This window comes from Heterodontus francisci, unplaced genomic scaffold (genome assembly GCF_036365525.1).
Source record: "Heterodontus francisci isolate sHetFra1 unplaced genomic scaffold, sHetFra1.hap1 HAP1_SCAFFOLD_1447, whole genome shotgun sequence".
NCBI classification, from domain to species: domain Eukaryota; kingdom Metazoa; phylum Chordata; class Chondrichthyes; order Heterodontiformes; family Heterodontidae; genus Heterodontus; species Heterodontus francisci.
Window position 1 is genome coordinate 17,945 of NW_027141016.1, and position 15,050 is coordinate 32,994.

At 45.1% G+C, this 15,050-nt stretch overlaps 1 protein-coding gene across 1 annotated transcript in view; it reads right to left on the reverse strand.

The window, feature by feature from the left end:
* Window positions 1-12,111: 12,111 nt before the first annotated feature.
* The window catches only part of LOC137361840 (sterol 26-hydroxylase, mitochondrial-like), a 34,186-nt gene continuing 31,247 nt past the window's right edge, over window positions 12,112-15,050 (reverse strand). Inside the window, exon 7 of the mRNA XM_068026443.1 lies at window positions 12,112-14,689. Within this exon, the coding sequence (XP_067882544.1) occupies window positions 14,573-14,689 (117 nt within the window). The 3' untranslated portion in view covers window positions 12,112-14,572. The remainder of the gene's footprint in view (window positions 14,690-15,050) is intronic.

The following is a 15,050-nucleotide window of genomic DNA, read 5'->3' on the forward strand; positions in this document are numbered from 1 at the left end:
AGTGAAAACAATCCTAGTTTATCCAACCTCTCCTCGTAGCTAATGCCCTCCAGACCAGGCAACATCCTGGTAAACCTCCTCTGTACCCTCTCCAAAGCCTCCACGTCCTTCTGGTAGTGTGGCGACCAGAATTGCACGCAATATTCCAAGTGTGGCCTAACTAAGGTTCTGTACAGCTGCAACTTGACTTGCCAATTTTTATACTCTATGCCCCGACCGATGAAGGCAAGCATGCCGTATGTCTTCTTGACTACCTTATCCACCTGCGTTGCCACTTTCAGTGACCTGTGGACCTGTATGCCCAGATCTCTCTGCCTGTCAATACTCCTAAGGGTTCTGCCATTTACTGTATACTTCCCACCTGTATTAGATCTTCCAAAATGCATTACCTCACATTTGTCCGGATTAAACTCCATCTGCCATTTCTCCGCCCAAGTCTCCAACCGATCTATATCCTGCTGTATCCTCTCACAATCCTCATCACTATCCGCATCTCCACCAACCTTTGTGTCATCCGCAAACTTACTAATCAGACCAGCTACATTTTTCTCCAAATCATTTATATATACTACAAAGAGCAAAGGTCCCAGCACTGATCCCTGTGGAACACCACTAGTCACAGCCCTCCATTCAGAAAAGCACCCTTCCACTGCTACCCTCTGTCTTCTATGACCGAGCCAATTCTGTATCCATCTTGCCAGCTCACCTCTGATCCTGTGTGACTTCACCTTTTGTATCAGTCTGCCATGAGGGACCTTGTCAAAGGCTTTGCTGAAGTCCATATAGACAACATCCACTGCCCTGCCTGCATCAATCATCTTCGTCACTTCCTCAAAAATTCCATCAAGTTAGTGAGACACGACCTCCCCTTCACAAAACCATGCTGCCTCTCGCTAATAAGTTCATTTGTTTCCAAATGGGAGTAAATCCTGTCCCAAAGAATCCTCTCCAATAATTTCCCTACCACTGATGTAAGGCTCATCAGCCTATAATTTCCTGGACTATCCTTGCTACCCTTCTTAAACAAAGGAAAACATTGGCTATTCTCCAGTCCTCTGGGACCTCACCTGTAGCCAATGAGAATACAAAGATTTCTGTCAAGGCCCCAGCAATTTCCTCCCTTGCCTCCCTCAGTATTCTGGGGTAGATCCCATCAGGCCCTGGGACTTAATGCTTTGCAAGACGCCCAACACCTCCTCCTTTTTGATAACGACATGACCCAGACTATCTACACTCCCTTCCCTAGACTCATCATCTGCCAAGTCCTTCTCTTTGGTGAATACTGATGCAAAGTACTCATTTAGTACCTCGCCCATTTCCTCTGGCTCCACGCATAGATTCCCTCCTCTGTTCTTGAGTGGGCCAACCCTTTCCTTGGCTACCCTCTTGCTCTTTATATACGTATAAAAAGCCTTGGGATTCTCCTTAATCCTGTTTGCCAATGACTTTTCAAGATTCCTTTTAGCCCTCCTGACTCCTTGCTTAAGTTCCTTCCTACTTTTTTTATATTCCTCAAGGGCTTCGTCTGTTCCCAGCCTTCTCGTCCTTACGAATGCTTCCTTTTTCTTTTTGACTAGGCTCACAATATCCCTCGTTATCCAAGGTTCCCAAAACTTGCCAAACTTATCCTTCTTCCTCACAGGAACATGCCGGTCCTGGATTCTAATCAACTGACATTTGAAAGACTCCCACATGTCAGTTTTCGTTGTGCAGCTTTTCCAGGAGCACAGGCATTGCGAGCGAGGAGTGAACAGCTGGGAAGTCAGTTTCATCGGGAGTTTCGGTGGAGCAGGGACTGCTGGCTTTTCCAGGAGCACAGGCATTGCGAGCGAGGAGTGAACAGCTGGGAAGTCAGTTTCATCGGGAGTTTCGGTGGAGCAGGGACTGCTGGCTTTTCCAGGAGCACAGGCATTGCGAGCGAGGAGTGAACAGCTGGGAAGTCAGTTTCATCGGGAGTTTCGGTGGAGCAGGGACTGCTGGCTTTTCCAGGAGCACAGGCATTGCGAGCGAGGAGTGAACAGCTGGGAAGTCAGTTTCATCGGGAGTTTCGGTGGAGCAGGGACTGCTGGATAAGTAGAAACCTATATATTTGGGCTGTTTCTGAACCCGAGACACTACTCTTGTAGTGTCTCCCACCCGCCCTCCTCCTCTTACCAAAAAAGGACTCGGTTGTGTGTAGGTAAGGTAAGGCTTTTTCTATTTCTCTTCTTATTTTATCTTGTGATTGGTTAAAAACTTGGGAATTTAGAATAGTGGGAATGGAGGTTAAGGCAGTTGAATGTTCCTCCTGCAGAATGTGGGAGGTAAGGGTCGCCAAGGGTGTCCCTGCTGACTGCATCTGCGGGAAGTGCACCCAGCTCGAGCTCCTCGAGGACCGCGTTAGGGAACTGGAGCTGGAGCTGGAGGAACTTCGGATCATTCGGGAGGCGGAGGGGATTATTGAGAGGAGTTATCGGGAGGCAGTCACACCTCAGGTAAAAGAAGAAGGTAGATGGGTTACCGTCAGGGGAAGGAGAGGGAACCAGCAGGCAGTGCAGGGAGCCCCTGTGGCCGTTTCCCTCAACAACAGGTATACCGTTTTGGATACTGTTGCGGGGGACGACTTACCAGGGGTAGGCAATGGGATACAGGTCTCTGGCGCAGAGTCTGTCCCTGTTGCTCAGAAGGGAAGGGGTAAGAGGAGCAGAGCATTAGTCATTGGGGACTCCATAGTTAGGGGAACAGATAGGAGGTTTTGTGGGAACGAGAGAGACTCACGGTTGGTGTGTTGCCTCCCAGGTGCCAGGGTACGTGATGTCTCGGATCGTGTTTTTGGGATCCTCAAGGGGGAGGGGGAGCAGCCCCAAGACGTGGTCCACATAGGCACCAACGACATAGAGAGAGGAGTTGAACACGTGGCTGCAGGGATGGTGTAGAAGGGAGGGTTTTGGTTTCCTGGATAATTGGGGCTCTTTCTGGGGTAGGTGGGACCTCTACAAACAGGATGGTCTTCACCTGAACCAGAGGGGTACCAATATCCTGGGGGGGGAGATTTGCTAGTGCTCTTCGGGGGGGGGTTTAAACTAATTCAGCAGGGGGATGGGAACCTAAATTGTAGTTCCAGTGTGCAGGATGTTGAGAGTAGTGAGGTCAGGGATAAGGTTATAAGGACACAAGAGGGCACTGGCAAGCAAGAGCTTGATTTAAAATGTGTCTACTTCAACGCCAGGAGCATCCGGAATAAGGTGGGTGAGCTTGCAGCATGGGTTGGTACCTGGGATCTCGATGTTGTGGCCATTTCAGAGACATGGGTAGAGCAGGGACAGGAATGGATGTTGCAGGTTCCGGGATTTAGATGTTTCACTAAGAACAGAGAAGATGGTAAAAGAGGGGGGGGTGTGGCATTGTTAATCAAGGAAAGTATTACAGCGGCAGAAAGGACGTTTGAGGACTCGTCTACTGAGGTAGTCTGGGCCGAGGTTAGAAACAGGAGAGGAGAGGTCACCCTGTTGGGAGTTTTCTATAGACCTCCAAATAGTTCCAGAGATGTAGAGGAAAGGATAGCAAAGATGATTCTTGACAGGAGCGAGAGTAACAGGGTAGTGGTTATGGGGGACTTTAACTTTCCAAATATTGACTGGAAATACTATAGTTCGAGTACTTTAGATGGGTCTGTTTTTGTCCAGTGTGTGCAGGAGGGTTTTCTGACACAGTATGTAGACAGGCCAACCAGGGGCGATGCCACATTGGATTTGGTACTGGGTAATGAACCCGGCCAGGTGTTAGATTTAGAAGTTGGTGAGCACTTTGGTGATAGTGATCACAATTCGGTTAGGTTTACCTTAGCGATGGGCAGGGACAGGCATATACAGCAGGGCAAGAATTATAGCTGGGGGAAAGGAAATTATGATGCGATTAGGCAAGATTTAGGATGCGTAGGATGGGGAAGGAAACTGCAGGGGATGGGCACAATCGAAATGTGGAGCTTATTCAAGGAGCAGCTACTGCGTGTCCTTGATAAGTATGTACCTGTCAGGCAAGGAGGAACTTGTCGAGCGAGGGAGCCGTGGTTTACTAAAGAAGTTGAAGAGCTTGTCAAGCGGAAGAAGAAGGCTTATGTTAGGATGAGACGTGAAGGCTCAGTTAGGGCGCTTGAGAGTTACAAGCTAGCCAGGAAGGATCTAAAGGGAGAGCTAAGAAGAGCAAGGAGAGGACACGAGAAGTCATTGGCGGATAGGATCAAAGAAAACCCTAAGGCTTTCTATAGGTATATCAGGAATAAAAGAATGACTAGAGATAGGTTAGGGCCAATCAAGGATAGTAGTGGGAAGTTGTGTGTGGAATCGGAGGAGATAGGGGAAGTGTTAAATGAATATTTTTCGTCAGTATTTACAGTGGAGAAAGAAAATGTTGTCGAGGAGAATACTGAGATACAGACTACTAGGCTAGATGGGATTGAGGTTCACAAGGAGGAGGTGTTAGCAATTTTGGAAAGTGTGAAAATAGATAAGTCCCCTGGGCCAGATGGGATTTATCCTAGGATTCTCTGGGAAGCCAGGGAGGAGATTGCAGAGCCTTTGTCCTTGATTTTTATGTCGTCATTGTCGACAGGAATAGTGCCGGAAGACTGGAGGATAGCAAATGTTGTCCCCTTGTTCAAGAAGGGGAGTAGAGACAGCCCTGGTAATTATAGACCTGTGAGCCTTACTTCGGTTGTGGGTAAAATGTTGGAAAAGGTTATAAGAGACAGGATTTATAATCATCTTGAAAAGAATAAGTTCATTAGAGATAGTCAGCACGGTTTTGTGAAGGGTAGGTCGTGCCTCACAAACCTTATTGAGTTTTTTGACAAGGTGACCAAACAGGTGGATGAGGGTAAAGCCGTGGATGTGGTCTATATGGATTTCAGTAAGGCGTTTGATAAAGTTCCCCACGGTAGGCTATTGCAGAAAATACAGAAGTATGGGATTGAAGGTGAATTAGTGCTTTGGATCAGAAATTGGCTAGCTGAAAGAAGACAGAGGGTGGTGGTTGATGGTAAATGTTCATCCTGGAGTATAGTTTCTAGTGGTGTACCGCAAGGATCTGTTTTGGGGCCACTGCTGTTTGTCATTTTTATAAATGACCTGGATGAGGGTGTAGAAGGGTGGGTTAGTAAATTTGCGGATGACACGAAGGTTGGTGGAGTTGTGGATAGTGCCGAAGGATGTTGTAGGTTACAGAGGGACATAGATAGGCTGCAGAGCTGGGCTGAGAGATGGCAAATGGAGTTTAATGCGGAAAAGTGTGAGGTGATTCACTTCGGAAGGAGTAACAGGATTGCAGAATACTGGGCTAATGGGAAGATTCTTGGTAGTGTAGATGAGCAGAGAGATCTTGGTGTCCAGGTACATAAATCCCTGAAAGTTGCCACCCAGGTTAATAGAGCTGTTAAGAAGGCATATGGTGTGTTAGCTTTTATTAGTAGGGGGATCGAGTTTAGGAGCCACGAGGTCATGCTGCAGATGTACAGAACTCTGGTGCGGCCGCACCTGGAGTATTGCGTGCAGTTCTGGTCACCACATTATAGGAAGGATGTGGAAGCTTTGGAAAAGGTGCAGAGGAGATTTACTAGGATGTTGCCTGGTATGGAGGGAAGGTCTTACGAGGAAAGGCTGAGGGACTTGAGGTTGTTTTCGTTAGAGAGAAGGAGGAGAAGAGGTGACTTAATAGAGACATATAAGATAATCAGAGGGTTGGACAGGGTGGATAGTGAGAGCCTTTTTCCTCGGATGGTGATGGCAAACAAGAGGGGAGATAGCTTTAAGTTGAGGGGTGATAGATATAGGACAGATGTTCTTCCTCTTAGTCTTACTGGCCTTATATACTAGTTCCCCCTCAGTTATTTCACCTGCTGACCTACTGCTCTGGTTCCCACCCCTCCTGCCACACTAGTTTAAACCCTCCTGAGGCCAATTCTAGAGTGACACTCTTCTACAGGCGCTGCAGATAAAATTGGTTGTCGGGGCTGTTACACAGTTGGCTCTCTCCTTGCACTTCTGTCTCTTTTCCTGCCAACTGTTAAGTCTCTTCGACTTGCCACTCTTTAGCCCCGCCTTTATGGCTGTCCACCAGCTCTGGCGATCACTGGCAACTGACTCCCACGACTTGTGGTCAATGTCACAGGACTTCATGTCGCGTTTGCAGAATTTGGCTGGGTCTTTTTCATTTGGATAGGAATCAATGGTGCGTTTCTCCCACCACAATCAGAATCGTATATTTTTGATTGGGGACTTTGACTTGAACGTTCGGTCATAACATATTAATTGGGGGCTCATCCAGGATTGAATCATATTTAATTCGGTGGCTCGCGTCTGGGATCAGAATCTGTCTAATTTGGAGGGCTCGCATTTGGAATCATATTAATTACTTGTTTCTGGGATAACATATTTACATTGGGGTCTTGCGTTTGGCATCGTGTTTAATTTCGCTCGCATCTGGGATCATAGCAATTGGAAACTCAATTGTTGGGATCTAAATCTAACACCAATTACAAAGAAATAAAAGAACCATGTCTCTTGTATACAGTCTATACCATTGTAATGGCATTAGTGGTTGCAGCAGAGTTTTTGGGAAAGCAGAATGATTTGATAACTTTAACTAAGAACAAATTAAAAGAATTGGCAGCGAAATTGAGGCTGTAATTGAAATCAGGTGCCAAAAAAGCAGAGATAATTCACATAATAGCCGAACATCTGGAATTAGTAGAAGAAGGTGATGATGATGGTGAAGCTGAAGGGGAATACAAGGCACAAGAAAGGGAATATGAGAGACAAGAAAGTAGTAGGTCTGAGAGTGATGCAGCGATATTGGCGAGGATTCAGTTAGAAACAAAAAAACTTGAGGCTGGAAAAGAATTAAGAAAACTTGAATTGGAGGAAAGGGAGAAAGAGAGAGCATTTCGGAGAGGAAGTGAAAGAGAAGAGAGGGAATTTAAGGTGGAACTAAGACAAAAGGGTAGTCTTGAATCCAGGGAAAATTCGGATCAGGAAGAATCTGAATTTAGATCAGGACCCAGCGAAAAGTTGTTTAAATTTATACAGGCTCTTCCTAAGTTCGAGGAAAGGGATGTAGAGGCATTTTTCATATCTTTTGAAAAGATAGCCAAACTGATGAAATGACCGAAAGAAAGCTGGACACTGCTTATGCAGGGCAGGCTGGTAGGCAGAGCTCATGAAGTTTATGCCATGCTTCCTGAAGAGGCTTCTGCAGATTATGAGATGGCAAAAAAGGTTATTCAGAACTGTTCTGATGAAGGGTCACTGACCTGAAACATTAACTCTGCTTCTCTCTCCACCGATGCTGCCAGACCTGCTGAGTATTTCCAGCATTTCTTGTTTTTATTTCAGATTTCCAGTATCTGCAGTATTTTGCTTTTATTCCGGGAATATTTCCTGTGTGTGTAGTCACCCAAGCAATGGCTAAACAGGATCCATTGTTGGAGGTAGAAGGGGCACCACAAATAGATAGCCAAGTATCTGAAACCTTATTTGGGTATTTAGATAATCCAAATGAGTTGTTTAACAGATTGTCTATTATTGCAGCACAGCAAGCTGATCCAGAGATATCCCGAATAGCACAGACGGCTCTGACAGAAGCTGAGGAGAAAGGAGTTCTGGAAGGCTATTATATGGCAAATGGGGTTTTGAGGAGGAAGTGGAAACTACCTCATAGCCCTGCCGATGAAGACTGGACACTTGTTGAACAGATAGTGCTGCCACCTAAATATCAACAAGGATTAGTAAGATTAACACATGACATTTCTTTTGCAGGACATAGGGGAATTCGGAAGACTAAATCAATAATAAGCAAACATTATTACTGGCCAGGTCTTACAAAGGAGGTGAGACAATTTTGTAAGACATACCACACCTGTCAAACGGTGGGAAAACCTACCATAAAACCAGGGGATGATGTTTTAGTGTTGTTACCATCACAGGGAGAACCAGTGAAAGCACGGTTCAGTGACCCATATAGAGTGATCAAAAGAGTGGGTAAGGTAGATTACTTGATTGACATCCCTGATCACCGGAAGAAGAACCAGTTGCGTCACATTAATTTGCTCAAACCATATTACCGCAGGGAGGTGGATAAGCCAGTACAGTACATCCTTGTTGCTTCGGTCCAGACAGACAGGCCCAAGTGGAAGCAGAGGTACAATGCATGCTGAAGGGCAACTTAGATGAACCTAGTCAGGACAACTGGAATTCACAGATGGTCTTGATGACTAAACCCTGGTGGGACGGTTCAAACTTGCATCGACTCTAGAAAAGTCACTGTGGTAAAGAAAGCAGACTTCTACCCAAATTCTCATTTAAAGGACTATAAGGACAGAGTGGGCAACACAATGTGTCTTAAAGAGACAGATGTGTTGGAGGAAACCTGTCAAATTCCTTTGACACCCCAGGGTAAGAAAAACTCAGCTTCTGTTACACTGGACAGAGTTTTCCAGTGTCAAGTGATGTCACATAGGTTAAGGGGTACACGAGAAACTTCTCAGAGAATAGTGAACCCAATAGTGGTCAGTGCTCCTAGCTGCGCAGCTCACCTGACTGAGGTGATGGACAATAGGGACACTTGGAAAGAAGGCACAAAATAATTCGAAGACTATGCTTGGAAGTTTGAAATGGGTTAATTGGAACAACCTTTTGAAAATTTAAAGCTGAAATGTTCAGATGGAACTCGTTGCTGTAGTCTAAACATTTTAGAAAAGTGTATGCCTATAAATGCAGGAAAAAATGTGTTAGCGTTTTTTTTTCAAATTGTATTTTTTACACATTGTAATGAAATGCATTTCAGGACTGGCGTTTCATTCCACCAGCGGCAGAGGTGTTATGATCCTGTAGTTGTTTTTTCTTTTCCAGGAAGAATGCAGTCTGCCTTTAAGGCTGGAAAAGGAACGGTACTGCTTTAAGGCAACAAGCTCCAGAAACTGAGTCAAAGAATGCGTTCACGTTGCCCTGGGATACAGCCACTCAGAGACTGTGATTCAAAGAGTACATTCTCGTTGCCATAGGATACAGCCACTCAGGACCAAAGACACGAGATACATTGTTGCTAATTGACATTTGAAAGTAGTTGAAAAACTGGCTTTTGAGACACAGTTAACGGAGACAGACACAGATAGCTGACCAGCATATACTGAAGGAAATGAGAGCTCTATAGGGTTAATTTAAACCCTATTTATTACACAGTCAGAATTCTGATGTCAAGCCAGATTAATTTCTTAAAAGAAAATAACCAAATTCCTTTAACTACTGAACTGTAATTGTTGAAATTCATCGTTGGAAAAGAAGAGCATCAATTCAACTGCTGAACTAGACTACGGACTTTTCTACTGTTGAAGAACTTTTTTTTCCCCTATCGGACGGCTGTGAGGACTTCAAGCAACCTTGGACGGTTCCACATTGGAAGATTTCACTTCAGCAGGAGTGTAAATCTGCAAGGACTCTATTTTTTTCTATTTTAAATGTTGTTTATATCTTAGTAGTGTTTAAGAATTTAGTTTTCTAATTAAAAAGTTAGTTTGTTGATCTAAAGACACCTGGTTTGGTTAGCCTCATTCGGGGGTTAATAGATGGTCAATTTATAGTCATAGAGTCATAGAGTTATACAGCACAGAAACAGGCCCTTCGGCCCATTGTGTCTGTGACAGCCATCAAGTACCTACCTATTCTAATCCCATTTTCCAGCACTTGGCCCCTAGCCTTGTATACTATGGCGTTTCAAGTGCTCATCTAAATACTTCTTAAATGTTGTGAGGGTTCTTGCCTCTACCACCTCTTCAGGCAGTGTGTTCCAGATTCCAACCACCCTCTGGGTGAAAAGATTTTTCCTCAAATCCCCTCTAAACCTCCTGCCCCTTACCTTAAATCTATGCCGCCTGGTTATTGACCCCTCCGCTAAGGGAAAACGTTTCTTCCTATCTATCCTATCAATGCCCCTCATAATTTTGTATACCTCAATCAGGTCCCCCCTCAGCCTTCTCTGTTCTAAGGAAAACAACCGTAGCCTATCCAGTCTCTCTTCATAGCTGAAATGCTCCAGCCCAGGCAACATCCTGGTGAATCTCCTCTGCACCCTCTCCAGTGCAATCAAATCCTTCCTGTAGTGTGGTGCCCAGAACTGTACACAGTACTCCAGCTGTGGCCTAACTAGCATTTTATACAGCTCCATCATAACCTCCCTGCTCTTATATTCTATGCCTCAGCTAATAAAGGCAAGTATCCCATATGCCTTCCTAACCACCTGATCGACCTGTGCTGCTGCCTTCAGTGATCTATGGACAAGTACACCAAGGTCCCTCTGACACTCTGTACTTCCCAGGGTCCTACCATCCATTGTATATTCCCTTGCCTTGTTAGTCCACCCAAAATGCATCACCTCACACTTCTCAGGATTAAATTCCATTTGCTACTGCTCCGTCCATTTTACCAGCTCATCGATATCGTCCTGTAATCTAAGGCTTTCTTCCTCACTATTTACGACACCACCAATTTTCATGTCATCTGCGAACTTACTGATCATACCTCCTATATTCACGTCTAAATCATTAATGTACACTACAAACAGTAAGGGTCCCAGCACCAATCCCTGTGGTACGCCACTGGTCACAGGCTTCCACTCACAAAAACAACCCTCGCCCATCACCCTCTGCCTCCTGCCACTAAGCCAATTTTGGATCCAATTTGCCAAATTGCCCTGGAACCCATGGGCTCTTACCTTCTTAACCAATCTCCCATGCGGGACCTTATCAAAAGCCTTACTGAAGTCCATGTAGACTACATCAACTGCTTTACCATCATCTACACATCTAGTCACCCCCTCGAAAAATTCAATCTAGTTTGTTAGACACGATCTCCCCCTGACAAAGCCATGCTGACTATCCCTGATTAATCTCTGCCTCTCCAAGTGGAGATTAATCTTGTCCTTCGGAATTTTTTGCAATAGTTCCCCAACCACTGATGTTAGACTCACCGGCCTGTAATTACCTGGTTTATCCCCGCTACCCTTCTTGAATTATGGTACCACATTCGCTGTCCTCCAGTTTTCTGGTACCTCTCCTGTAGCCAGAGAGGATTTGAAAATTTGTGTCAGAGCCCCTGCTATCTCCTCCCTTGCCTCATATAACAGTCTGGGATACATCGGTTCTGGGCCTGGGGATTTATCCACTTTTAAGCCCGCTAAAACAGCTAATACTTCCTCTCTTTCAATGCTAATATGTTCAAGTATATCACAATCCCCCTCCCTGATCTCTACACCAACATCGTCCTTCTCCATAGTGAACACAGATGAAAAGTAATCATTTAAAACCTCACCTATGTCCTCCAGCTGCACACATAGATTGTCACTTTGGTCCCTAATGGGCCCTACTCTTTCCCTGGTTATCCTCTTACCCTTAATATACTTATTATGCGCCTTGGGATTTTCCTTTATCTTGCCAGCCAGTGTTTTTTCATGTCCCCGCTTCGCTCTCCTAATTACTTTTTTAAGTACCCCCCTACACTTTCTATACTCCTCTAGGGCCTCCGCTGTTTTGGCTGGGTCTTTCTTTAATTTGAAAAGTTTAAAATGATATGTTAGGCAATCTGTGGAGGGACGGGACTGAATCAACGGTGCGTTTCTCCCACCACAATTAGAATCGTATATTTTGATTGGGGGCTTTGACTTGAGCGGTCATAACACTTTGCCCTGCGCCTCTCAGCATATATCACCATCTTTATCTCTCTTATCTGAGGAATCAATCTAGTGAACCTTTGTTGCACTCCTTTTAGGGCAAGTAGATCCTTCCTTAGGTAAGGTGATCAAAGCTGTGTGTATAGTGTGTATAGTACTCTCCTGGTTTCAGCAAAGCTTTTTCCAATTGCAGCAAAACGTCGTTACACTTGAACTCCAATCGAAATGCAGTAAATGCTAACATACCATTTACATGGTGATGTTGAACTGTGATGCCCTCCACAGCCTGTGATCATCATTGTCTAGGCTTGCACAGGGCAGGAATGGTCACTTGAGCAAGTGAGACTGAACACCTGGTGTTAGCCAGCTTGTTATATTAATATGAGCTGAGTCAATGACAGGCAATACACTCAGAAACAAAGTTCACACATATTCAAAGTTTAATCTTTTAGATAAGGTGAAACACTAAAGGTAAAAGAGGTTTAGGGAAAGAATTACAGAGCTTGGGGCCTAGGCAGCTGAAGGCACGGCCACCAATAGTAGAGTGAAGGAAATGGGGGATGCATGAAAGGTCAGAATTGGAGGAGTGTTGAGATCTCACAGGGTTGTGGGCTGGAAGGGATCACAGAGATAAGGAAGGGTGAGGCCATGGAGGGATTTGAAAACAAGGATGAGAATTTTAAACTCACATTGTTGCCAGATCAGGAGCCAGTGTAGGTTAGTAAGCACAGGGGTGTGGGTAAGTGAGACTGGATGCAAATCAGGATTCGGGCAGCAGAGTTTTGAATGAGCTTAAATTTACGGAGGCAGCAAGGTGGGAGGCTGGCCAGGGGAGCATTGGAATAGTCAAGTCTGGAGCTGGTAAAAATAACCTTTAAATACAGTTCCAAGTTACATAACATCCTAACTTGGACCTATAATCACCATTTATTCATCATCCTGGAATTCCGCATCATGGGATCACAAGGACTGAGTAGTTCAGGAAGGAGGCCCATCACCATCACCTTCTCAGGACAACTAGGAAGAGGCTATAAACACCAGCCTTGCCCGCAATGCCCAGATGCTGAGAGTGAACTTACCACCGCCTTCCTAGCCTAAGCCCAAATGTAGGGGTTGTGACTAATACTATAGATGCTTTGAGTGTCAGAGTGGAAATTGTTGTTGTCAAAGTTTGAAAGGTCCCAATCATTCTGCTAACCCCACAAATCAGTGACCAACCAAAGCAGGAGCCCAGTTCTCACATCCAGACCAGTGTGTCGAGGCAGTGTCTTGGGTAAATGCCACATGTTTCTCCCCGCCCACCCACTTTTCAGTTCGGCCTTCTCACATGACAACAGGTGTACCACCCTGGGGAAAGGTTCAGAGGGCAGCTGCAAGAATGATCCCCAGTGTAAAGAACCTCAGCTACTCAGATAGACTTGAAGATCTTGGTCTACTCACTTTACAGCAATGTCACAGGGGTGACCTGATAGATAATTAAAAGGTTAGGCCGCATCCCTGTTGATAGATGATTCCAGTTTGACATATAGTGGAGGACCAGAGACATGAATTTAATCTCTGAAAGAGTAGGAATAGATGATATTGGGTCTTCTTTTTGCAGAGAGCAGTGAGCCTCTGGAATGTATTGCTGGCTGGAGCGATGAGTCTCTGGACGTCAAGAGGCAGAGATCCCATCATATAGAAAGTAAGTGGATTAACAGATAACATTTGGTCCATATGATCTCTTGCACTGGTTTCAACCAGCGTCAGGCATTTAGCAGAGTATTTTTTCCCCCTTAGTAGCCATGGGGTTTTTGCTGTGATTTTTTGTTTCCTCTCCCAGCTACACGGTTGCCAGAGGGTTGCCAAGTCTCCAGGAATTGAAGATTACTCAAAGCAAGCAAAAACCTATGAGAAAAACCATTGGGGCATTACATCAAAATTGTAGGCTTCTTTTGTTTTCTTTGAGCACTTCAATTTATTAGTTATAAAAGTATTAGAGATGGGAAAATGGCTGACCAAGGGCCAAATATCCAATTGAGTAATGACAAGCTCTTTGCTTTCCAATTGGCTGGGAAGACAGGGTGCTGCTTTCCAATTGGCTGGGAAGGCAGGGTGCTGCAAGGATAGACATGTCGGGCATCCAGCAGCAGGACTGTGGTGGGGGTGGTGGGGGGTGGTGGGGGGCGCAATAGGAGCAGAAGGTCATAAACTCTCCAGGAATATATTCAACCAGAGCTGGTAATTCTTGGCTGTGAGCTAGTGGGGAAATATCCAGTTGCAGTACTCCAGCCATCTTGGAGTATGGGGCAGGCCTAATGGACCAGATACTCTTTTCCTGCCTGTCATTTTGAGATGTTCCCACGTTTTGCCAGGCGCTCTCAAACAGGAAATGACAAAGAATTTTACAGAAGCGAAGAAGGCCAATCGGCCCATCTTGCCTGTGCTACAACTAGTAGCTGCAGGAAATTTATTCACACTCCAGGGCTCAAATCCCCCATGGACACGGGTTAGAAATTCGTACCAATAACAGAAAATGCTGGGAATACTCAGCAGGTCTGGAAGCATCCGTGGAAAGAAAGATAGAGTTAATGTCTGTAATCTTAAAGACCTGGAACGTTACTGTTTCTCTCTCCACAAATGCTGCCAGACCTGCCGACTACTTCCAGCATTTTCTGTTTTTATTTCAGATTTCCAGCATCTGCAGTATTTTGCTTTTGTAGAAATTCTTAAGTTAGGAAGAAGGTGGAAAGTCCAATTATAAATGTGTTTCTGTGGAATGCCATTGAAGCAGAGAGTGTAATTGGACTAAAGGGACAGTTAGATGAATTACTGAGTGAAATAGAGCAAGCAGTACAGTGATGATTGTAATAGAGTGATGGACTTGAGTCTGATCATTTCACTGCCGATCCAGAAACTGCAGATTTATGGGTTTCTCGGGAATGAGAACAATCCGGGTCTTTGCTGGAATTTCCTTCATTTCAGGATCTAGCTTTAGTTGAAACTGTTGCAGCAGCTGTAATCAGAAAGAGACATTTAACTGTGAAGAAAAATGTACAGAGTGGGCAGACACCACTGGTCACCAGTACTCAATCCGGCTAACGTCGGTGCTTGCTCTGGCTAATGCCGGTACTTAGTCCGGCTAACGGCGGTACGGACTCCGGCTAACACCGGTACTCACTCCGGCTATTGCAGGCTAACATAGAAACATAGAATATAGGAGCAGGAGTAGGCCATTCAGCCATTTGAACCTGCTCCGCCATTCATTATGATCATGGCTGATCATCCAACTCAGTAATCAGTTCTCACTTTCAACCCATATCCTGTGATCCCTTTAAACCCAAGAGCTATAATCTAACTCCTTCTTGAAAACTGCT